The sequence below is a fragment of the Plectropomus leopardus genome, chromosome 5, assembly GCF_008729295.1.
Source record: "Plectropomus leopardus isolate mb chromosome 5, YSFRI_Pleo_2.0, whole genome shotgun sequence".
In the NCBI taxonomy this organism is placed as follows: Eukaryota; Metazoa; Chordata; class Actinopteri; order Perciformes; family Serranidae; genus Plectropomus; species Plectropomus leopardus.
This window is the reverse complement of record NC_056467.1, coordinates 12325237-12350809: the sequence shown is the minus strand read 5'-3', so window position 1 is coordinate 12350809 and position 25573 is coordinate 12325237. Positions and strand designations below refer to the sequence as shown.

General features: G+C 42.5%; 1 protein-coding gene across 1 annotated transcript in view; it reads right to left on the bottom strand.

Moving 5' to 3' along the window:
* Window positions 1-25573, bottom strand: part of mecom (MDS1 and EVI1 complex locus) — a 147415-nt gene that overhangs the window by 5283 nt on the left and 116559 nt on the right. The window contains 12 exon segments of the mRNA XM_042487042.1: window positions 1002-1171; window positions 2773-2850; window positions 3080-3246; window positions 7715-7741; window positions 9247-9334; window positions 9552-10938; window positions 14250-14403; window positions 14545-14692; window positions 14858-14969; window positions 15599-15712; window positions 15819-15921; window positions 22918-23052. Of these exon segments, the coding sequence (XP_042342976.1) occupies window positions 1002-1171; window positions 2773-2850; window positions 3080-3246; window positions 7715-7741; window positions 9247-9334; window positions 9552-10938; window positions 14250-14403; window positions 14545-14692; window positions 14858-14969; window positions 15599-15712; window positions 15819-15921; window positions 22918-23052 (2683 nt within the window).

Sequence of the window (25573 nt, the reverse complement as noted above, 5' to 3'; positions counted from 1 at the left end):
ACAGCTGTAGAGAGACAGGAATGTTGCCTGTATGGGGCATGCACAGTCCTGAGTTCGAGGCTGCTCCAAAATGCACATTTTCATTATTCAAAATTGAAGTTAAATGATGTCGACTGATTGTACTGATTGTATTTTTGACACTCCTGTTGCTTGTTCCCCCAAAGTTCCCAGAAGTAACTTTAAATATGTGTCACAGTGTGACATATTCTGTATCTGCTGGTTCCAATGCTTCAATGAAATTACAGCGAGTGAAATATTCAAATCCCTTTTTCCCGACCATTTAATTGTGGATCCATTACATCATTGGGAAAATTGGGTTGTGCATGATGTTCTACACATGGAATCTTCTGTGACATGTTTGGCATCTTTGGAACCCTTGAGATTTTCACTAAAATGTGCAATAACATTATGTGTTTTCAGACAAAATGTATTGTGATAAGTGTGTCTGATGTTTACAAATGTTTATTATTTTATCTATGATGAAACAACTGTTCTGCCAATTTTCAGTATATTATCTTTGTGTTGTATGATACCTTATTGCAAAGGGAACAATGGGCAGATTATGAATTTTGTATTTGAGGGAGTGAACACCATGTCTGATTAACAAGATTAAGAAACCTCCTCTGAGGACTGTTGCTTTCAGCTGCTGGCAGGGTGTCGCTGCTTGCTCTGCTGATTCAGTCAGTCAGAGTGATGCAACCGATCAAACCCAGAAGCCCTGATGCTGATGAAAGCAGCCCATTCAAAAAATATTTTGTGCTGTTGCAGAGGTCGATGACAGATTGATCTCATTTTTCAGCTTCTAAAACAGATTCCAATCATGAGTAAATTATGTGTTAGAAGATTCAGCAGCAGCTTTTATAAACACAATGCATTGCTCTATCACAAATCAGCAGTCTCATTTTCTCTAATGAAATATGAAAAGAGCTCAAAACAGTTAAGAAAACTGATAATTTTATTAACTAATAATTAATTCATCGATGAAAAAAAAGGCTTCTCACCTGACAGGTTGCCATTCTCATGCTTCTTGAGGTGACGGTCGAGGTTGGTCTGCTGACCAAAGCAACGATCACACAAGTGGCACTTGAAGGGCTTTTCCTTGTTGTGGATGTTGCGAATGTGACGTTGCAGGTTGGAGGAGATGCTGAATGAGCGGTCACAGTATTTACACCTGCAGGGAAAGTGGAGGCCTTTCACTTAGAACAATTATGGAATGACAAAAACAGCAAAATGCACAAGCTGCTAGTCATAAGTGCAACCGTAGTGCATAATGAATCAGGAAACCCGCGGTTTGTTCTGTGGGAAACATAATGGGATACATAATGGGGGACACACATACACACACGCATACAGACCATACAGACAGTCCCAGCAGTCCCACAGTCCCAGACATGATGGAGGAGCTTGTTTAAGGTGAAACAGCTCTGCCTCTTATCTCCAGCCAGCGCAATAAAATTGCATTCTTCCCTCACAAAATAAGCACGCAACAGATTTGGTTCTAGCCTTGCAAAATTAGAGCCTCTTGCCAAGTTTCTTCATGCAAAATTATACGAGAAGATTACATCTTTTCTTCTGGTGGAATTAGCTCGCTCGATTGGCTGTCCCTTAGGAACCCCCCGGTTATCTCCACAAAAAAATTACAATAAACAGCGGTGATCTTTAATGGCATGCCAGCGTGTGGAGTGCAGGCTATCAGGCTGGGGCAGTAGAGGCCTGCGTCTGTCTTTCTCTCTCCCCTGTGGTCAGCAGGCCTCCTCCAAGGTTTGGGCCAACATTCCTCTACCTTAGTAACTACAAAGCTGAGCAGCGCTAGCCAGGGCTTACTCATTATCCAAATGTAGTAAATATGCAACATTCATTTTTACATGTGTCCTCAACTGCTGCTGCATTGTAACGTCTACCTCAGCAGCACCTGGAGAGGAAGGGAGGGCGGGCAGGGAGACTTGTATAGCCGACGATTCCCATTAAACAAAATGCTGAGGAACTTTGTGCATCTTTTAGTCAACTAGACCATGATTCAAGAGAAAAAGACCTTAATCTTTGTGATAACCTTTTTTAGCTGGAAAGAAAGCCTCATTTGGTGCGGCAAGTAACCATCGGGCTTGCAGATCACTTTGAGTCTGGCCTCATACGCACAAGAGAAATGACCACAGCTGCCGGGCCTGGACATTTGCCCGCGCTCCTCATCACCCCAATTTTTCACCAAACTTCCTCCCTTGCTCTCAGCTCTGTTCTTTTACCAGCCCAGCTTTAACTCTCCCCACCCTCCCGCTTCCTGTCACCCTGGCGACGGACGCCATTTTTCATCAGGCAAATTATTTAGCAGCAGGATAATTATTCCAGGCTTTTACAGCAGAGGAAAACACACATAAACTTGGTTCTAACTGAAGACAAGAATTCCCTGGGAAAACATCCATGCGCTGTCAAACAATGAGCTGCATCTCTGTCTGCTTGAGAATTCACTGTGTGAAAGTATGTTTGCTGCTCTCACTCATATTTGTGAGAAGAAAAAGGGAGTTACTCACGGGGGAGTTAATGTGCTATTGTGAAAGTCTGATTCTTAACTAGACAAATTTTTTTTTATACTTTGTATGGTGTGTTTTTTTTGGGATGTAAGGAGGATAGATGGAGGGATGCTGGCAGAAGGTGAGAGAAGGAGGATGATATTCAGCTGACATGTTGCTGTTGGACCGTCTCCTCTCTTATACACACCCACAGAAAGACAGCTCCAAGAGACAATGTGAGTCTTTTGATTTGGAGAAATAGTCATACCTATATGGTTGCTCTCCTGTATGAGTCCTGAGGTGGCGGGTCAGGTTGGCAGAGCGTGGAAATATTTTCCCACAATATCTATAAAGAAATAAACACATATTTCAGTTTTTTAAGTGTACCTACATTACTTTAGTAATGTAAAAATCAGCATTATTCTAATATTAAAAATCACAGAATAAGGAACTCTTACTGTGACTTTACTGTAGCAAAAGACTCCAAACCATAGAGGAATGTTGATATATGACCCACATGAGAGTTAAAAATTAAAATAATAAAAAAGACATGCCAGACCAGTTGCTGTAGTTACCTGCACGTGTAGCGCTCCTTGCCCTTGCGCAGCAGCGTCTCTGGAAGTGCAGAGGGTGGGGCTCTGAAGTCAAACATGGAGGGGACGGAGCGCAGCAGGTCACTGGACTCTGGCTTCAAGGAGCCAAACGTCTCCAGCTTCTCTGCCATGTTTTCAATGGCCGACATCTGAGGACACAGAGGAGAGGAAGGACAGATAAGTGTTGTGCTTAAACCATACTACATGCTCATTTAGCATTGCAAGTTCAATATGCAAAGCAAAGAAACTGATGTGTGAGTTGAATCAGTTGTAAAAGCTGCGGCACTTATCATGATCATGTTACAGAAAACATCTATCTCAACAAGCTGTGAGATTTAATGTGTTTTTTATTTTAATTAATTAATTAATTTATTTATCTACATAAAATTGGGATTCTGAGACACAGTGACAGACTCAATGGATATTTTTACAGCCTGAATACTGTAGAGTACCATGCAATTATGCTGTAAGATGTTGTTGAATACTTTTTTTTTGTTTTCTTATTGCAGGATGCAATGAAATGCAAACTGCTAAAAATAATTCAAAGCCAATACACTGGTAGAAGCACAAGTCCTAAACACTGAAAGAATTACAGCAAACATACATTTCTAAATTTGCTGTGGATGTCTTAACATTAAGCCCAAATCCCAAATGTGAGATAGATTTGATTTTTCTCTACTTTTAAAAGCTTCTTACTGAATATATAACTAATACTTTCTACACAGATTTGTCCATATCAATTTGATTGACGAGCCTTGTTTACAGGCAATGTACTGGGTGAAATGAAGTGAAACAGGTATTGGGCGAATTCTTATTATGACGTTCATCAATGATTCATGAATTGCAAGGTCAGATCCCTGGTGTGTGTGTATGACAAGTACATTTGATACTGATTCATACCTTTAAACAAAAAACAGTATTCTCCTGTTCATAGTCAGTGGAGAGCAGGTGTGAAACTTTGAAAGTTAAATTTTCTTAACTCTCTAACAAATACACATTTACTACATGTACAGTACATACAAAGAGACACACAGACACACACACACACACGCAGACACACATAGGATTAAGGACTGCAGCCAATCTACTAATGAAGCTGAAAATTTACTTTCATCAGGTACTCTCCGAGGAGATATGTGCACTTGTCAGTTGGTCTGTGTGTGTGTGTATGAACAAGAAACTATGTGCTGCATGGTGGCCATAGTTGATTAATTGCCATCAATGTGTGTGAAAGAGAAAATATATGTATGTGTGTGAGAGATGTATTTGTAATGCATTTCTTTGTGTGTGTGCAGAGCGTGTGTGCTCAAAGGCATGTGCGTAGTATGTGAGTGGGATTGTGCGTGCTTAGTGTGTACCTGTGTGTTGTCAGACACATGTCTGTGTGTGTGTGTGTGTGTGTGTGTGTGTGTGTGTGTGTGTGTGTGTGTGTGTGTGTGTGTGTGTGTGTGGCAGAGGAGTGATTCATGTCCACTGCTGGGCTGTAAACTATTCTGTGCACAATGCGGGCAGACAGCACATTCGTCAATATGAAAGATGTTGACATTACTGATCAAGGGCCAGACACGGGTAATAATGATATCGCTGTGCTGAGAGGGGCGGGTTGGGGGAGGAGCGGGGGGCTGGAGGGGGAGTGAAGGGAGAACCAGAGGGAGGGGCGGGGGTGAGGGGGTCCCAGTAGGCCGCAGGGCCTGTCAGCCCATCTCACACACACAAGCAGGAGTTTTTTTCCCCTTTTTAAAGGGGGCCACACAAATTTGCATTATTTTGCGTGTATTGAATTTTCAGCCTGTTTCTTATTCTTATTTCAATAAGGCAACAAATCAATGGTGATTCGGGTCCTCCACCAGAGCCCTGCTCCGACTCTGACATTTCATCTCCTGCTTTCACCCCCTGTCACTCTCAGGCTTCACGCCAAGATGGAGCAGACCGAAGGGAGAGAAACAGAGGAAGAGAATCGGAGAAGAGGCATGATGAAGGACTAGACGATAGGGGAGAAGAGTGGGGAGGAGGAAAGAAAAAAAGGGAAGGAAGAAAGAAGAAAAAGAAAGAAAGAAGGCAGGCAAGCAAGACAGAAAGAGCGAACAGAGCCCAGAGAGAGAAGGGCTGATGGATGATGGTGGAGCCTGGTGTTGGGAGCGGCTGATTAGGAGTGACGGCCGAGTGTAAAGTTCCTGCCGCAGCCGTCGACGTTCCCACTGAGGGAGGATGTGGAGTGTCAGGTCCGTTTGATTATGAATATGCCAATGCTGCATGCCATGAATCAAAGGCAAGGGAGAGAAGTGAGCGAGAGAGAGAGCGAGAAAAAGAAAGGAAAGGAGGGCGATGGATTGAAAGACAGGCAAAGGGGTTGTGGGGAAGAGGGAGGTAAAACGCTTTCATATTTCTTTTGAATGTGCGCTGTGTATTTCATCCGGCTCTTTTCAGGCACTGAAGTGAATGCTCAGTTTGTCTGCTTTGCTCAACGAGAATTCATAACTCAAGGGAACATTAGAGCCCCTAAAGCTGTCGGCAGTATCAAGCCTGATAAGACACTTTTTAAAGCTCAAACTGCTCCATCCCAGCTCCATCTACTGGTGAATTTTGATTACCAACTCCACCCACTCATGCTGCTGCACTATATTAGGAGTTTAATCTCACACCTTCAGTCAAACTTTATCCATGGATCCTTTGAATTAAAGGCATAGTTCTTGTTTTAATATGGCATTTGGCTGTATGCAGCTAATTGAAATTGTCATTGGATACTGGGCACTTGTCACTGGAATAGTGCTTTAGAAAATCCAACAGTTACTGCTTTTTCTGCCAATAAATCCTAAACACTAGACTTTTAATTTATTTAATAATTGAGCTTTGTACATAATATGAAATTAATCATAGTTGTTTAAATATTTCTATTATTTTCCAGTTCAGAACTGATTTTGAAACCATCATTGCATTGCCCAGGTTGGTGGAAAAAAAACAAAATAATCTTTTTAGTCTTTAGTGCTTTGTCGAACTAGTCCAATACATTGTTTGCAGTTGAGCTGTGAATGATTCACATAGCCAATCCGATGGATTAGATGTATTAATGATTGAAACTAGTAACCATCAGTCTACTGCAGATTACACTTCAAAAACTCTCCGCCACTGAGCTGTGTTTATGGATGGTGAGCCAGGTTCATTAGGCCACTGTTTGACAATGTTGTGTGTGTGAAATGCTTGACTTAAAGGACAAGGGGATAAACGGCACCACATTTTGCTCTAAAGTGATTTTTCAAAGGTTTTATAACCCCCCCTACTCTTTTGTATAAGACGCCCCCCTCCAACCCACATACACACACCTCCCAAAACCCCCTCGTCCGTCCCCCCCCAGGCGGTATGTGTGTGTCTGTGAACTTGCTTGTTGCTGTAGCGTCGCTCTGGGACCAGCAGTTGATTGGCTATCTTCAGATGTCAGTGATGCTGTGAGGGCCTTAATTAGCGAGATGCATTCTCAATTGTTGATCTTTATCAGGAACCAGATGTTTGGAGGGAAGAACTAACCCCCCTGTCCCCCCCCCCGTGTCCCAAAGAGACTGTTACCCCTTCGCTGATGGTAAACCCCCCCCTAAACACCGCTCACCATCCCCACTCGCCCCCCCCTTTTATGCCCATTTGCAAGAGCCCTGCTTCATTCTCCAAATAAGCAAACATATTCAGAGCTGCTGGATGGACAGGGTGTAGCTCTGCTGGAAATCCCCACTTAAACCCTTTCATGTGATTTAGAAAGGGGATATATCGAGATGTAAAGATGTAAGCATAAAAAAGCAAGGCTCAAAGATTGAAGGTGAATTACAAAATAAACTAATGCACAATCTAAACTTTCAGATGACATTTCTTTTTATCAAAAAGTGATGCTTGCTAAAGCAGAGTTTGCATTGACAGTAACGTGTTTTAATGTAGCGGCCTGGCTTAGTCTGTGTAACTGGAGGAGCCGACATAAGTCGGACTTTACAGAGTGGCTTAAACTCATGACAGAGACTGTTGCCTTTGAAAGCATAATAGCCATGGTTAATAATGCCCCAAGCAAGACTAGCCCAATATGGCAGATTTTTCTGGCTCACATTAGAGGAGCAGCACCTTAAAGGTGGTAGAGGGTACAAGAGACGAGACGTTTATGTATGTATTTGTATACTGTATTGTGTATGCGTAAGTATATATATATATACTATATGTATGTCTAAGAGCGTTTGGGGTGCCAGGGTGGATTCTGTGTCGCTGCCTTTTAAGTTGGATGTTTTTTTCCTTTAATTTTGGTTCAGTTTGTCTAATTTGCTTTGCTTTTTTTAAACTTATTTTTGACAGTGGAGCCCCTAATATGTATATAATTTGTATTTTTGTATAAAGTCTAAATAGTCAGTTTGTGTAAATTAATGTTAAACTGAATTAAAACTGAAGGACAAAAAGAACAAAAGGGAGCTCTGTGGCCAGGAAAATACACAAATCCAGTCAGTGCGTGATGGTGATTGGCTAAAGCCATGCGAATGCTGTGTGATGTCACTGTACGCTAATATGCAGCCCATGCATTAATCAGGGGATGGGGTCTGTTTGGTAGAGGTACAGACACATGGCAGTACTGTAGGTTGAAAAGGAACTTACCCAAGTTCTCTGATCTGGCAAACGAAACTGAAGGGCGGGACAGAAGGAAAAGAGAAAGCAGTCAGAACCAGGAAGTGGCGCATGAATCAACAGCTTTTGATTGGACACATATGGGTACAGAGGGAATGATGGGTCCCAAAGTGATTAACTTTGAATGAGCTGCCTATCTGCAGAGTTACAGCGCTGGAATTATAGGAGGCTCTAATAGTTCCCAACACTTCCTGGTGTTCAATAAGCTCATTATAGCAGGCTACAAATACAATGCCAGTATGTAATCTAAGCCAGTATTGCTTTGCAGTAAAATTTCCTGCCAGGAAATAAAAAGCTGAATCACTAAAGGTTGGAAAAAAAAAGTTCCAGTCCCCTCAGCTTTGCAACCTCTTTTTTGGATATATGGCTCAAGAGCGAGTCAGGTGACTGAAAACAAACCCCCTCAAAAGTATACAAAAGGGCCCCTTGCCTGGTCTGGGTTAGACCTACCCGGGTCTGGTGTTTCTGGGAATGATTTGTGTGTCCAGACATCATAAAGTCATAAAGATGGCCTAAGCACTCTGTTAGTGTTTCTACTGATAGGACACCTCATTAAGGCGTGTGGGACGGCCATGTGGCTGCTGCAGGCTGGGCCCATGCAGCAGTCTGGACAGGGGACATAAATCAGACAAATGAAACAGCCTGTAAAAGCCAGACCTGAAACGGCCAGAAAAGAGGAAAAAAAAATCATATGCCTGAGAAAGTGGTGTTTTCACTTTCCGACCGACCGTTCTCACCCGCGGGGGAAGATTGAACAAATGAACGTCAATGCAACACGTCATAGACACACATACACATACAGCCGCGCGCACACACATATAGAGTCTCACACTGGAAATACTGGCACAGAGAACCCAGGGGCAGAAATCGTTGCTTTAATAGCATATCATTTTTTATATTGTAATCAAAGACATGTTATGGGAAGACGTGTCAGAGTGTGCCCTTTCTCTCTCCCACATCTGTTTCAGATAGCCAACAATGGGACTTTAACAGGCGGTAGTTTGGATAAGGCTGGAGCCACACACTAATCCATATTAATCCCGTTTGGTCAGTCTGGGACAATCTTTCTATATTAGTGCTCCTTATAGAAAGAGTCATAATAATATCTTAACTGTTTTAGCACCATGCTGCTGTCACATCTGTAGATATGGCAACCTAACATTGAACTTGTACTAGCGATGTTGCCATGGTTGCATGACAAAAGTCATCACATCCCAACTATCGGGAATTTAAATGGGCACGCCTGATGTAGAGCTACCCAGCATAATAAGGCCATAGCTGTTTATTTAATCAATCTAAGCTCAATAAAGCCATCAAAGACCAACTTTACAAAACCAAATGAGCAGAATAACAGCATAAATAAAAGTGGATATGTGAAAATGTAATGTTTGACTTGTGAGAATGTGCGATATACTCCAAACAAGATATGTGACATCCTGTTATATTCCTTCTAAATACCCCAAGTTGTCCCAGTTCCCATTGACGCTACAGTCAGAACCTACCTGTGGGTGGAAGAGGAAGCCTGGAGCTGGCCGCATGTACTTGTCTTTCAGAGTCTCAAACGGATCGCTCATTCTCCTCTTCTCAACCCTGCTAATAGTAGATTTCTCTTAATGCATGTATAGCAGCAAATATTGGTACACTTATATTCATTATTATTACGAAAGAAATTACAATAAGCAATTACATGACAGTAAATGACAGCAGTAGTAGTACTAGTATGAAAACTTCTTCAGACAGCAATTTTGGTATGTTCTGATATTGAATTGCAGTAAAGATTTGAGTTAGCTACAGGGAGTAACAATACCTGTAGATGGGGTCCATGAAGAAAGGAGTGGGCCTGGCATGCTGTAAAGAGGTGTCAGCTTTTGGGATCTCCACTACTGCTTTCTCTTCCTCGTGGTTATTCTTTGTCTCCTCCTCTCTGGGATTGCCTCCACGGCCCCTGGTCCCCAGGCTCAGGTCCAGTGGCTGATCCTGACCAATAGAGTGGGAGGCCCCTGGTTTAGAGGGGGCAAACGTGGCAGACTTCTCCTCCTTTCGCTTAGTAGTGAGGTCAAACGGTGACTCGGATGAGGATTTTCCCTGCGCCTTCTTGCAGTCATCTGCTGGAGACTGTGGCTCACCCTTCAAGCCTGGAGGTCTGAGGTCCCTGTCTGGAAAAGGGTAAACTGGAGGAGAGAAAGCTGGGAAGAAAGGCAGTGGGAACATGGAGGGATAGGGCAGAGACCCGACCTTCTTGTCTTGCAGGCTAGCTAGCCCTGTGGAGCCAAAGTACTTCTCAGCAATGGAGGCAATGGCCTTAATAGAGTCATTCACAGCCCCTGTTACGGCTGTGTGCTCGTCCAGCGAGGATGGGATGAGGGAAGGGCCCGGAAAGTCTTTAGCAGCACTGCTGCCAGTCAGGCTGGGGCTCTGGGGGCCTCCTTCACTGGCCTTCCTCTTGGGGCCTTTGCCATTTTCTCGAGCAGCCCCCCTTTCCCTCTCACTGTCCATGTCGCTCTCCAGCTCAGAGCCCGATGTGCTCTCCAGATCACTCCCGCTGGGCGTGCTGACGTCATCCAGGTCGCTGCTCTCGGACTGGTCACTCTGCTTGTTCCGCTGCTTTGTGGAGGACGAGGAGCTCTGGGTGTGCAGCTCTGAACCTGGCATCTGGTTGCCAGGTGCGCTGCCATCTTTACGCAGAGCCTTGAGGAGCTCTCGGGACTCCTGAAGTCCGGGGCTCGGAGGCAGCAGTGGACTCTTACTCAGCTCTGCACCAGGCCCAGCGAGAGGTGCATGGGCTGGTTGTCTGACAGGAGAGGTGGCTGGAATGAGCGGTGGCCGGTGGTAGAGTCCAGAGGAGAAGAGGCCAGGGAAGCTGAAGGGGAAAGCTGGGGCAGCAGGAAAGGTCAGCCCGCCATGGTGACGACTGGCCCCAAAGTAGTCAGCCAGCCCAGCACTGCTGTGGCCCATCGCCAGAGCTGATTTGTCCAAGCCAGGGGCACCAGGGAGTGGCATACCCTGGGCAAACAACCCCCCTGCTGTGAAATGGTTTTTACCCTCACAGAAGCGCCGGTGCTTGTTGAGGGACGATGTGGTGCTGAACATCTGCCCACAGTCCTTGCACTTGATCTGTGTGCGACAGTCAGCGTGCATGCGTTTGTGACGGCACAGGTTAGAGAACTGGGTGTAGGACTTGTGGCATACCTCGCCTACAGGGACACAGAGACAGATACAGAGTGTATCAGTACCGAGCCCCCCCCTCCGCACAAACACACACAAAACAACATCACATGATATGACATCTCTAGTTAACAAGCTTCAGGCTGGCTGAGGCTGAAGCAGAGGAAGTGCAGTATAAATGATATGCTCGTGTTCCCATCAATACTCTGACGGCAGTTTTCCAGCAAAATAAGGAGGAGAGGTGTGTCCAGATCCTGGCATTGTAAAGGGAATCTATTTGGTTGATGGTGTGAGTCAGATGCTGCCACTCATCACCTGCACATCAAACCAAATTCCCAGGCATCTCCTGCCCCATTGTCCTCTTAGGGACGCTCCCAGGGAGTCCATAAACAATCACACACACACACGGACATGCAGGCACATTCACAAAATATTCACATAACACAGACATACAGATACACACACACATTCTCAGCCGCATGCAGTACAATGGCTCTATTTTAAGTTTGTGAAGGAAGCGGAGTTGAATGAATCCTATCCTGCAGTCCAGTTCCCAGGGACAGGTCTCACGTCCTCTACTGCCCCTCTTCCCTCTTCCCCCTCCGGGCCTCTCCCGTCCGTCACCCACTCAGCCCCCTCACCTTATCCCCATAGCTGGGTCCCTGTCGTCCTGGGCTAAGTGACCTTCCCACAGTCCCCCACTTTGTGCCTGTCTGTTGCTCTGTCTGACCCTGGATGACATACAGTGGCGCTGAGACAAAACCGCAGCATCAGACATTATCTGTCGCCATTATTATTCTGTCAACATTATCTACCACCAATGGATGATTTGTTCAAATTCACAAAAGGGGGATAGTTGCAATGTACTTATTGTTTTCCCATGCTCTCTTCCATTGCTATTAAATAAAAGTCAAGAATACAGTTTATGAAAGAGGGAGGATGTTCCTCATTGCTGGCCTCCCCCTAAACTTTTTGATATTTTGCAGATCAGCTACAATACAGCTGACGCCTCAATAAGACTTTGATCATCCTACAATACCAGAGAGCATTTAGGAGCAGCTCTGGATGATTGATTTTGCGCACATTGTTATGAGATCTTCAAAACGAGGATAAGGAAGTGGTTAGGCTCACACTGTGATTAAACTTCTGCATACTTTGGATGCCTTCCAGCCACAAGGTGCACAAGAGGCAATTTAAGGAGATGGAGAGGAAGAGCGGGAAAAAAAGTATTGTGGAAACAGATTTGAATAAACACCCCTGAGCAGTGCCAAATGGGACTGTTCGAGCCAAGAGTGAACGTAATCTTATTGTAAAAAAAAAAAAAAAAAAAAAAAAAAGAGAGGCTTTTTTAATGAACAGAACCAGAAAAATGAATTGAAATGAAGTGTATTTTTGGGTTGGTGTACACAATCAGGGTAGAGAGGTAGTTGAAAATATTTTGAAAACATCTGGGGGAAACAAAAGGAAGAGTGTCTGGTTCCTTTGATTTTGGACATGCCGTTTCCTGTCTGGAAGCTGTGCATGTGTCTTGCAATACAGATTAAGACATTTGGAAACTGTATCTGGATCAGTTGCTTGAAATTATTTTGCTTGAGCTTATGCTGCGGACATTTAGTTAAACACTTTGTGTAAAATAAAACGTGTCATCAACACAATGGATTAATAATTTCTAATAGTTATTAAATCTGTCTCCTCAGTGTCTGTATGGGGTAGCTGCTTCTGTTGCTCTCTCTTTTACAAGTATAGCCACATGGCCTGAGCAAACTACAAGAAAAAGGCCCGCACCATAAATCATGTCGTTGTGACATTTACAGACTAACAACACACACACATGACACAGTGAGTGTGAGATCCGATTCACTCCACGCGTGTATTCGTCAGCTCTTAATAAACTGAAACAAAATATTATAAACACATTCCTGAGGAGGAGAGCAGTGGCTAAGTAGTGGCTAGCTGAGTGTCGAAATTAATAACCCTGCAGGCCTGAGTGCTTCACTTTCATAGAGCAGCTCTGAGAGACACACACATCCTTGACACATTCACATGCACAAACATACAAACAGAATCACGCATGCCTACAGTAACACTGTCCAAAACACGTACATGCCCTTCAAGAGAACTCGCACAAACAAACACTCAGGACACACACATGGTCTCTCCCAGGCGGACGTCATGTTCGAGGTTGCTCGGTCTTTTTTTTTTTTTTTAACACAGCCATTAGTTGTTTTTAAACCTGCATATTTTCTGCTGATTACAGCAAATGGACTCCTATTCGGAGGGAGCACAGAGAAGAAGGCTGTACATGTGGTTGCTATTTGTGAGGAATGGTGCATGTGGTGGAGGGAGAGAGGAGGAGAGAGGGGAGTCAGAGGTCTGCAGTGAAGACTACATCTCCACTTTAGACCTATCTATATATCTATAGATAGATTGACAGATAGACAGATATCCAGATGCATTGATGTGTGTTTGAGCTTGTATATGTGTGTGTGCTTATTTGGTGTTAGGGGTCAGGGAAAGAGAGACGGGACAAAGGGTGAAGGTCATAATGCTTTAGGGGAAGGAGATCAGATCTGCAGTGTGAGGTGGGGAAAATGTGAAAGGTCAAAATGTGTTTTGGTCTTGCAGGAGTTAGTGTTTACTGAGAAGCAGGGACAAAAAGTGTGTGTGTGTGTGTGAGAGAGAGAGAGAGAATGAGAGAGAAGAGAGATTGTGCAGTCAGTCAGTTAGCTGCAAAATATGTTGCTCATAAATGTTGCTATGTAACTGAAACAGTATATATATATATATAATGTGTCTCCAATATATCTCTGTAGTGTATTTAATAATTTAAGAATCTGTTATTTTGCTTTGGCAACAATGTGACAAACATTCATGCCAATAAAGTTGATTTGAATTTGAGAGGAGAGAGAGAGAGAGAGAGAGAGAGAGAGAGAGAGAGAGAGAGAGAGAGCACATCAGCTGTAGCAGGTGAGGCTGGGTCACTGTGAGAGGCAACGCTCAGGTTAGACCAAAGGGGACTGACTCAAATTACATGCTAGTTTAAATGCTGTTATCACCATATCAGCACTGTGTTAGAGTGCTGATGCAGATAAATCTGCGTGACTCTTGTCTTAACAAAAATAGCACTGCCACTCTAAACAACTACATAATCCCAGGTGTATCTCCTGTAGAACATTACATGATTAACTCTTGAGTAGAAGCTGAGGAAGGATAAATATGTATTTTTGCAATAACATCACAGTTTTTCTATTAAAGGCAAGTCACAAGCATATTGTTATTATTATTATTATTATTATAACGTACTGAGGAGACTTACATAGGTAGGGTCTTAGTGACTTACACATGAAGGGCTTGACACTGCTGTGGATGTGCTTATGCTGCTTGAGGCCTGAAGACGTTGCAAACGTCTTGCCGCAGTCGGAGCAGGCATGGGCCCGTGCCCCGACGTGCTGTGAGCGGATGTGCCTCTGCAGGTTACTGGGGTCTGTGAACACCTGCTGGGGGAAGAAACCACACAGACACACGGGGGAGTTACTATCTGCTTCTACTAACAGGAGAGTTATTAAAAAAAAAGCAGATACTTGGACAAACTCTGCTCTTTATTTCAATATCCCCTCCAAAAGTCATCACTTTACCTTTGAGCAGTTTTCACATTCATAGTGCTTGCCACTGTCATGCGACATCTGATGTCGGATCAGATTTGATTTCCAGTTGAAGGCCTTGGGACACTGGTCACATTTGTATTCCCTCTCCTCAGAGTGGGACAGAGTGTGGGCCTCCAGACTGCAGGAAACACAACACAAAAATGAGGATTTAGAAGTTTGCTTTGTGTCAGATGGCAGGCTGACAGCTCCACATGTGTTCTACATGTGTACTGATGAAGATGCAAATCAGACAAAACTTTCTCGAAATGAATTATGTGTTTGAGTGCGTCAACTATTCATTTACCTCTGGACATCAGGGAAGACCTGGTCACATTCTTTACACTCGTGTAGACCATGGGACATGTGGAGGGGTCGCAAGTCTTGAGGTTCCTGGGCCTGCAGGTCACTTTCACCTCCTAGATACATCGGCAAAATAAAATTAAGCAGATGTATGATGTAAAAAATATAAAGTTATGGTATTTGTGTGTACTGATCATTTTTATATCAGGAGTATTTTTAAAATTCAAAGAGCCTACGGGCACTGCAAGATAACTTAAAATGGAAATCATGTGCAGTCTTGAGGTATGTTTTTGGTATTTAAGAGCCACCTCTTCTATTACATAGGTCGTATGGGGAAAATACAATGATTTTCATTGCTGCAGGCCCTAGTCAATTTCTGAGTCTGGGGTCTGGAAATGAAACTAAATCTCTTGTTATTACATATAACGTCATGCAATATCATGGTCTAATGTAGGGTGAATATATTCTTCACCGCATTAAGTGGTATCATTTTGGCCATTATCATTTTCAGTGGTCTCAGGTGAAAATAATGTTCTAAATAAATCAACTGATGCCAGTTTGTAGACTCTTCTTTCCACAGTGTCTTTGTTGCATGATGTCCTTTTCAGAGGCTCCGGTGGGAAACAGAGCCCTTACATCATTAGTGTCATATTCTCTCAGTTAAGCTACACATCCTTCTTATCACTCTTCAGTGCCCCCTGTTTACAATGGCATGAAAATAGCCATTTAAAAATAAAGGTCAAACCTGGGTTGAGGAAGGAGGAGGGAGGCATCCCACACGGCTGCTTCTGGTGGTCCAGCAGCTGGTTGCGGGACTCAAAATGCTGGTCGCAGTCCTCACAGCGGTACTGCCTCTCCTCTGCAGAGTGGGGGAAAGAAACATAGAAACATGCATTTAAGTGAGGCTTACGTGTTGTTTTTAAGTGAAAAATGACAGAAATGTGTTTTTTTTGTGTGGTGCGGACCATGAATGTCAGGAGCCATGGTGTCACATGAATACTCTTCAGCCTTCATGAAAAGTAGCAGCTCTTCACCGGGAAAAATCTCACTGGTGACTTTGTAGAAGATCTGCAACACACACAGAGGTATAAAGATTAAACTTGTTTTTTTAAATATCACAGTAAAATTTTCAAAGGTCAAACAACACTGTACAGATCAACATAATTTTGCTGTGCTGAAATTGCCTGTCATTGTTGCTCTGTAAAGACATTGCAGCTGTTTTTGTTTTGACTGCCTTTTTTCCTCACATTGCCCATAACTGCATTGCAATGTGGGCTAAGCTACCCAATTTTAAAACCAGCAGAAGTCAATGGGAGTAGCTCTAAAATCGCCTGCACTATGTGTACATGCTTGTCATATTTGTACCACCACCGCCACCACACACAGAGGAGACATAAACATGAAAACACACACTCATTAGCTTGTAATTAACCATCATTGTCAACATTGTCATGAAAACAAAATTAAAGCATAAACAACTATACTGTAGAACAAATACTCTGTCTCATATATACTGTATACAACCACATAAACTGGATTCTCGAGTAATGCTTGTAGTCGACCAGAAGGGGCAGATAAAAGTGTTGAGAGCAAGCTCCTAAATGTATAGTGATAAACTGTATGAACAAGCAAGCTGTTACAAAATGCATTCTGTTAATTGAGTATGTGGGTGATGGATGAAACATCCAAACAGTGATATCAATTAGAACTGGTACAATCCACCTATATCTGCTTATTTTTAACACTTCAGCATTTCTATAGAAAAAGCCACAAAAAAAAGAAAAAGACACATATTTCACTGCAGTTACAATACACACAGATTGATTGTGAAACAGCAAGTAATCGGAGGGGGTCAGTCGTTTTAAAGAATCAGCTGAGAGACCCTGGGACTATGGTGCTTCCCATGGACACACAATAGCCTTTCTCTGTGAAACAATCAGACATTGCGTTATTTTTGGCACGCTTTGGAGGTTTAACATATTACCTTCCTCCGCTGCGTCGACATGACAATGATGATGAGGGGATTTATTAGAAATGCAAAAGGAAAGCGGGGGGGGCTTCTGGGAAGGCATGGGTCACAGGTACACTGCTTATGGACTGAATTCCTGGCGAGCACTACTTGCAGACTAGAGCCACATTGGCTTCGCAGAGAGTTATAATAAATATCTTGGTCACAATCAAGATCATGATGTATTCTTGTTGACTATAATTTGTGTCATTGTTCTAACTTCTGGCAAGATATACTGTAATAGTGAATATTACGGTACATTTTTCTGTGACTCACTGAGGCACAGGAAGTTCTTAGACTGAGAGTCACTAGAGTAAAAGGAGCTCAAGTAAGTAAAAAAAGCAGCGTCTGACCAAAGCTCTTGCATGCCAATAACTGAGGAGTGATTGGTGCATTGTAACCAAATTGTGTGGTAGCATGAAAGTACAATTTAAATTCAGGCATTAAAAAGTCTGACTCCCATTACTGGGCTCAACCAGAGTCATTACAGTTATCAAGACCAGGAGAGACACATTACAAATTAACCACCAAATTTAATGCAAAAAAAAAAAAAAAAAAAATTCTTGTTTTCATTTTTGCAGCATTCAGTTTTAAATCTTCTCATTTGCGTTCATTTAAACGCTCCACGGAGAACAAGTCTGCCAATTTTTTTTTTTGCAGTTTTGAAGCTGCAACACCATTGTTTCTAAGAAATAATAAAGGGAACTGAACTGTGAGGCTCTCGACAGGCGCTTTAATCCCTGGCATAGACTATACACTAACCTCAGTCTACACCATAAACATACACATTCATGGATTGGACTTCATACATGCACATATAGACAAGCGGACACACTTCTTCCTGTGCCCGTCACAGGCCACAAAAATATTGTGATTTAGAAACAATCAAGCAGCAGTTCAAATAGACATGTGAGTCTGCAGGGATTCTGCTCAGAGAGACTGATACTGAGAGCAAGGAGGGAGGCTCTTTGGAAAGCTACCAGAGCGCCGAACGAGGCCTTGGAACATAAAAATTAATGGACACTGTCAAAACCACTTTGTCCATAAATACAAGAGTGCCAGTTCATGGTTAAGTGCATCTAGAAGTATATAATTTGAGTATGTTTTACAAATAAGAGGAAATAATTAAGAAACACGTGGTGTGGATGACAGACAGGTGAGTTTTTCAAACCAGAAGAAAACATCCAAAAGTGTTAGTGACCTCTGACCTCCCTCTTTTAGGGACAAATAAACATTTCTGTTGCTCCGTTTCTCTGTGCTTGCTTCGCAACATGATGTGTTTTGGGGTAAGTGCACACACAAGCAGGCACAGGAGGGCGATTCCGAATATGAGGGGAATTCCCCCAACAGCTCCACCCCTTCCCTGAGGGCCGCCTCAGATAAACAGTGAACACACACAAACAAAAAAAAAGGCAGCAACAGAACAGAGGACTCTGTGTTTAACTCAAGGGGGGTCATCCTCAGCATGTCATGGACACACTAACACGCACACAGCAGTTGACCGGTGGCTTAAAATAACAGGTTATTCTGTAGATAAGATAGCCAGGGTGTCAAATTCACACTGAGAAGCAAGCAGCCTTAGCATGAAGGCCATTTCTTACTCGTGCTGCAAACAAAAATAACACATAAGAAATGATTGTAGAAAACATTCAAACCATTTCTTGTTTGGGAATACTCACAACTCTGCACATTTTCACATAAATAACAAAAAACTATCTCACTCACAAACTGAATTTTATTGTCTAGGACACCCTGATCAATTATGTTCTATCTGTCTACATCATTTCTCCATAGGTGTGTGAATTTATTGAGCCACTACTTATCTTTATCTCTCTCACTCTCCCTGTCAAAGGTTACAACCACGAGAGGATCAAAGGCTACAATCGGACTACCTCGTTACCTTGACACTATTAGTCATTAGCTGAGTAAACACAGTCACATTTTCCCTGGTCACACCCTGTTGGCCGGCTCCTCGCTCACACAGAGCTCATTCGACAGGTATGCCATTCACTGACACCACTGTGAAACTCTAACTCTGGGTGCTGCTCTCTAAAAACTTAATATCTCAAGTGACTTTAATATCTAAAAGCTATGGAAAATAGGAAGATGCCCCTGACCCACAACCAAGATTTATACTGCAATGATTAAAAACAGATTAAACAGCATCTTTATAAAGCTCCCAACGTTCTTTATTTCTATCCAAATAAATCACAAAGTATCAATAAATTTAATAAGTATGCCCACTACATTGTTTACCTGCTTGCTCAACAGCAGCACTTGCGCACGTGTGTTGCATCCTCTCTGAAGCTATCAGGGTCATGCAGCACGTACAATGCATCTGGCAGTCACCATCACTTGGCTTCTAAACAAAACCATCTTGTGACTTAGATAGCAATAAAGGGTACGAGCTCACAATGTGCAGCTGTTTCCAGCAAATTGGATGAACATGTAAGGAAGCCAATGTGGCTATATTCATGTTAGATTGAGTGAGCTGTGGGAAAGTGACCTTATGAGGAAGCAGAGACTTGCTGGTATCTCATGAGCGTCACATTGTCAATGTCATGTGGAATTTCCGTGTCTCCAAAATGACTTTTTAGGTGTTTTAGTCCTCCAAGATCTCGGTCAGGGGCATCTTATGTAAATGATCAGTGTTGGATTTACAAGGGATAGTTTTTGCATGTGCAATATTACATTTTTTTAATGCAAGTCAAATCTCTTTTTACAACCAATTCATGTGTGTTTTTCATAAGTGAATAAGCTCCAAGCTGTTATCTCAGTGAATTACAATCACTTCATGATTTCACTTCCATTGTATTTACATAGTCAATGACTGTCAGTGTCTCACTAATATGCCCCTCATGCTCCCCTTCATCCCACTCAATGCTGAGTGAGAATCAATAGAGCGGATGAGATTAACGCTCATATCCCTCTGCACTGTCTTATGAAAGGCTCTTCGGGGCCTCGTTGGATGATGTTAATTACACTTTTAATCCATTTTCCTTTCAGTTGAATCGGTAGAATGAGGAGCTCGGTGGAGGGTTTTTCAGCACTAATTTACCTAATTATCTTAATGACAAAACATACTGATCATGGAAGGATCTCTGCGAGGAGTGCTCGGGCTGCGTTGTTCAGTTCAGTGCATCGGCAAACAAACGAGGACATCAGGGGAGCTTGAGCGTCAAGGCTAAAGTTGTACACAAACAGCAGGTCAAAGGCCAAAGTTATAAGATTGCAAGTTAGCCAAGTTTCTTTAACATTAATTATTTTCTCTGAGTACTGAGGGAAAGTTTAGTGGAAGTTTTTATTCAAAACTAAAATTAAAAACAAACGTTACACTACTTTTACATTATAATCAATTGGATATATTGAGAGAGCTGTTTTTATTTATAAAGGACTGAATTCAAACCTCCGAGTTATAGCACACTGACTTAATTACTGATTTCAGTGACTCACAAACTGCAACAACTGCCATCTCCTCCCTCTAGTCCACTTTCTTTCCACTCTGCAGTGTCAAATATATACAGCAATAAAAAAGAAAGGTCACATGAATAAAGGCTGTCCTTGTCAATTTTGTTAAAATACTAAATGCGCAGCTAATCATAGTATTAGAGAAAAAAATAACATCATCTGTAATTTTAGTTTTAAATTCACATCTGGACCTCTACAGTGATGTTATGTTTTAGAGATATTTAAGTCACTCTCCAAATACCTGTTTGTTAAATTTCCCATCGGAACAAGAAAATCTTTTACATTAAATGTAAGATATATGAAAAATTAAAACTATAGAGAACATTCAGTTGTAATGACTGTAGAGAACAGATTTTGCACGCTAATACTACAAATACTGTCTAGATTATTTTGTTAATATTTGCATATCAAATTTGCTGTGAGAGGGAAAGAGAAGAAAAGGAGAATAGGGATTCAGAACAGTTTTCTTCCACTAAGACAAAACAGGTTTTTTCCTCACTCACTCCCTTACCCTCCTGAGATTGGTCATAAAGTTTTATGATAAACAGAACCGGTTCAGAAATAAGAGGAGGGAGGCCAGTTTTACTCTCATGATGGCAGGGCTAAATTGGTGCTTGAAAAGAACCAGGACCAAATAACGACTACCACACCTGGAAATTGCTGTCGTTGTTTGACATTGTCTTAAAATAAATCATGGAACAAGTCATCTCAGCTGATGGCACGGAGTTGTTTGAATTTGGTTCTGAGGGGAGATTTGACAGAACAAATGATATGTAAGCCCTGGGTAGCTCGGTCTGTGGAAATCTGGTGATGGTACATGTTGTGCAGCGGGTGTGTAATATGTGGTTTCAGGCTGGGTTTAGACTCAGCACTTCTCTGTGGCAGTAAAAACCTGTTGGAATCAGGTACTGTGTGTTTTAACATTTCCAGCTCGGAATGAGGAGCATGGGGAGTCATCTGAACCGCAATGAACAATTCACAGTCCTGCAGAGCGTGTGCACACAAACACACACACTAAAGTTCACACACGCATACATGTAGGCAGTTACAGGTGTGTGCGCACACACTCAAGACACAATAAAACACTTCACGCACTCACAAGTCAATGCACATAAAAGCCATTGTGAGTGTGCGCGCACATGCATGCACACACTATCAAAAACTGACAGCAGCTTTACAAGACCACCCTCTTCAGTCTATTCATTTTAAGCGTTCAGACAGGCATTGTGAGACACTACAGTGTGTTTTCAAAAACACCAATGTTGGCCGGAAGGCTTAAAGACGGCACATTGTGCTGTGTTGTGACAGTGTGCAATACTTAACAATCACCTCATCATAGCCATGTCCGTGACCTGTCGGAGCCTTACACAGGCACCGGAGCAGAACCACAGTGTTGACAGCGAGTCACACCTCGCGGAGAGGGCAGCTCAGGAAAGTTCTCTCTGCTTGTTTGTCTCTTTTAAAAGAGAGTGGGTAAGTACTTCTGGAAAGCTTCTCTTCTTCTCTTTTCCTCATTTCCTATTCTGTTCATGAAAAGCCTCCCTTAGTCTCTCAACCTCTTCCTTCTTTACTGGGGAAGGGTGAAGATGACACTGACAAGTAAGAAGAGCAGATCTGTTCCTCAGAAGCTCTGTGTTTTTCACTTTAAATATTTCCAAATGATTTCAGGGCCAATTGTACTAAATGCAGCTTTTATATGTATGAAACTGTTTATTTAATTACTCTACTACTTTGCTGTCATGTACTTTTTGCTGAAAATTCAACGGGTGACACTCAGCAAGTAACCTCGGTGGACCACCTGTGAGAAGTGATGACAAACGTGCAGGCTACATTATGTTTTTTATTCGGGTCAAGCTATGGTATGCTCAATACACATGTCAAATAAAGTTAAGCCTCTTGTCTTCCTGCTTTGCTGCGTGTTTCTGTGCAGAAGAGGTCTCTGGCCGTGGGATTACTGAGGTGAACAGGCCCCCATGTGTGCAGCACGCACCTCTCTGTGCAGCCAGGTGAGCAGCAAAAGGACTGTGACATTCCTGGCATATCTAAGAGTTTATATCGCAAGCGTGACTGGGAAGTGTGCGGAACTATCATCTCAGTGCGCAGCCTCTGATCCTGCCCTGTGGTCCTCGCACGGCAGAAGCCAGAGCACAATTACAGAAAGAAAACACACACAGATAGCGAGGAGTCTCTGCGGTGCAGCGTGGGGGAGAGCTGCGTGTGTGAGTGTGTGTGTGAGAACAGAAGGCAGGGTGGGCCAGCCGCTCATGGGACTATCTGACTTGGATCACAATAACACCTTTTAACACAACAGCACGCAGACAGGACAGCCATTGGAAAATACAGGGAAGCCTTCTGGCATCAGAGCTATGTTTGGGGAAGAGAGCAGTTTCAAAGATCTGAATGACTCTCAGTTGCACTTGATTCATCCAGCCAGACTGCAAGATTCAGACACATCACCATGTGGGAGTTCGAAATCAAGTCATCCACATGTTTCTCTTTCACTTTTTTTCCCCTTTTCTTCAGATCATATTCATCTTTTATTTTGTTGAGGTTGTTCAGTCAGGCAGGCTGCGAGTGTCTCCACGTACCTGATCATCTATCTGGCACGCTGTCAGGTTATGCTGCTTGGCTGCAGGGGCAAACTGGATGTACTTCAGCCAGCTCCCGATATCTGGCTTGCTGGCATCCACGCAGAATTTTACATGGCCTGACCCGTCCAAGATCTGCAGAGAGAGAGAGGGAGAGAGAGAGGGGGAGAGATCAGACTTTGATCAGTATCAGTCCAGGTTACTGTGTCCAAACACTGACTAACCACATACCTCCCACAGAGAAATAAGACTCAAATGTTAGGAGCTGGTCTGTGGTGCAAAATATATACACACACACACACACACACACACACACACACACACACACAAAAAAAAGTTCTGGTAGAGTATGAGCAAAGTCTATCTTAATCATCTAAAACTCCTTTGTAATTTAAAAAAGCTTGTTTCCATATATTATTTTTATTTATCATTATCATTATTGTTCCAACAGTAATCTATAAGTAAATTCTCGTAACATTGTTTTATTGTTAATTTTAAAAAGCTTATGTCCATATATTATTTTTATTTATCATCATCATTATTATTTCAACAGTAATCTGAAAGAAAGTTATCATAATATTGTTTTATTGCTACAAAATAGGCTAACAATTAATTATATAAAACAAAATTATGCTTTTTTCTAACATATCTGTGGCATTTTTTTTGTTGTTTACCCTTGAGAAAGCTCTCAAGGAATTATGTCACTTCCTTTGCAGTAATAAAAAAGTCAATTATATTAACATGTTTTTCAACAATAAATCAGTCCAAGTACAAGACTATAAACCCCACAATATATAGGGTATAATAAATCAATTAACGAATAAGATTAAAACAAACAGACAAAAAAGAAAAACAAAAAACAAGACTGTAAAAAATATTCAATGTAACGAATTCTGACTGCTCAGTCTGATAATATTTTTGTCAATACAAATTAACTTTTAAATATGCTGCTATCTTATTTTGGATTTAAATTTACTTTGGCTGGCGTTTGAATTCGTTTCTGAAAATGCAGTTTCATCGAATTAATATGCAAAAGTTTGAGAGTTTTTTTTTTTATAAATAGGAATTTAAAATATTAATTATACCATAGAAAATAACAACAATAGTAATACTGCTTGTAATCAACGAATGAAATCAGCTGTTTTACTCTCCTACACAACATCAACTCTCTCCAAGCATCTAAAAACCAAAATAACAATAAATACAATGAAGTGGATTATTATGCAAATCTTAAGATCACTGCACTTCTATCGTTTGCGAAACATTTATGCAGTATTTTTCCAAATGGAATGTAAATGATATAATGTTGTTTTAATGTGTTAATATTTATTACACAGCAGCTGTAAACTGGGAAACAAATCAATTGCAGGAAACCGCGAATGATAAGAGTTACGGAGACGCAGCCGATTGTTGGGATGCAAAACGGAATTACCATCAGGGTCACAAATCTGTCTCTCTGCCTTTGTATAACCTGCCACTGAATAAATATTTAGTTTGCATAAAACCCTTTGTCTGGACTAACGCTGGATCTACCCATTCATCATGCGAAACTATTCCTCGGGAATTTTTTATTTATCTGTTAAACTAAGTTGAGAACGATATCAATGTTTTTTGCGCTTTGTAAAAGTCGTTTCATTAAAACAAATTATAGTTTTTATCCATAAAGTCTTTTTTTCCTCTTACCGTTAAAACCCTTTCGCACCGGCGTGCGATAGTTAAAAACCTCTTGGGAGAAAAATAGCGCTGATGAAACTGACGAAAACTCCGGTTAAAAAAAAAACGACCAGAAACTCGAGTGTTAAATAAACAATAAAACTATAAATTGTCTCTGCTGTTTGTTCTCCTCCTTGTTGGCATAGTGGGGGAAAAAACACCAGTGTTCTCTGTTGTGTTTTCGGTAGCGGTGTCTCCTCAGGTCTCCAAGCCGCAGGACGAGTCGACTCCTCTCCGGCGCGCCTGTCCCTCAGACACCGCGCGCTCGGTTAAAGTAAATCCTCTCTCACTATATTGTCTCTCAGACACCGCTGACTTGGTAAATCTCCCCTCACTGTCCTACAGACACAGCGGGGTCGGAACTAAATCACCTCCGGTCCATCAACTTGCTCCCAACTTTTCACTGTGTGCGCTTCGCTTGGCTCGTCCGCTCCTCTCTTGTCACCCCTCCTGTCCTGACGCACCCAGGTGTCCTCTAGTAGCCATTCAACTTTTCATTTTTCTCTTCCTCTCCCCCCTCCTCAGCCAGTCGGGATGTGTCGTCTGTATGATAGCAGAGAGATTCAAGGAAGGGGGGCTGGTTTTTCAAGCATCGCCCCCTACTTTGCGCGTCCCGGACAGTTTGTGTGATGTTTCTCTTCTGTGCATTGTCTCATGAGGAAGGATCCAGCGCGTCCATCCCCGCAGCCCACAGAGAGGCGACTCAGAAACACGGGACTGTCTTCGCCTCTGTCCCCCGGTCGGAAGCGACTCCTCTCCGCAGTAAATTTTAAAGTGACAGGGGCCCGGGGTTGGAGAGGGTGAGCGGGGTCAGGGAGAGGTCGGGATGGGGCTTCTGAAGGGATGAACTACACACACAGGCAGCACACTTTAATGAACCAACAGAAGCATCAAAGCGCGTATTATTATCCACGTGTTCCCAAACTTTTTTCACAACAGGCGC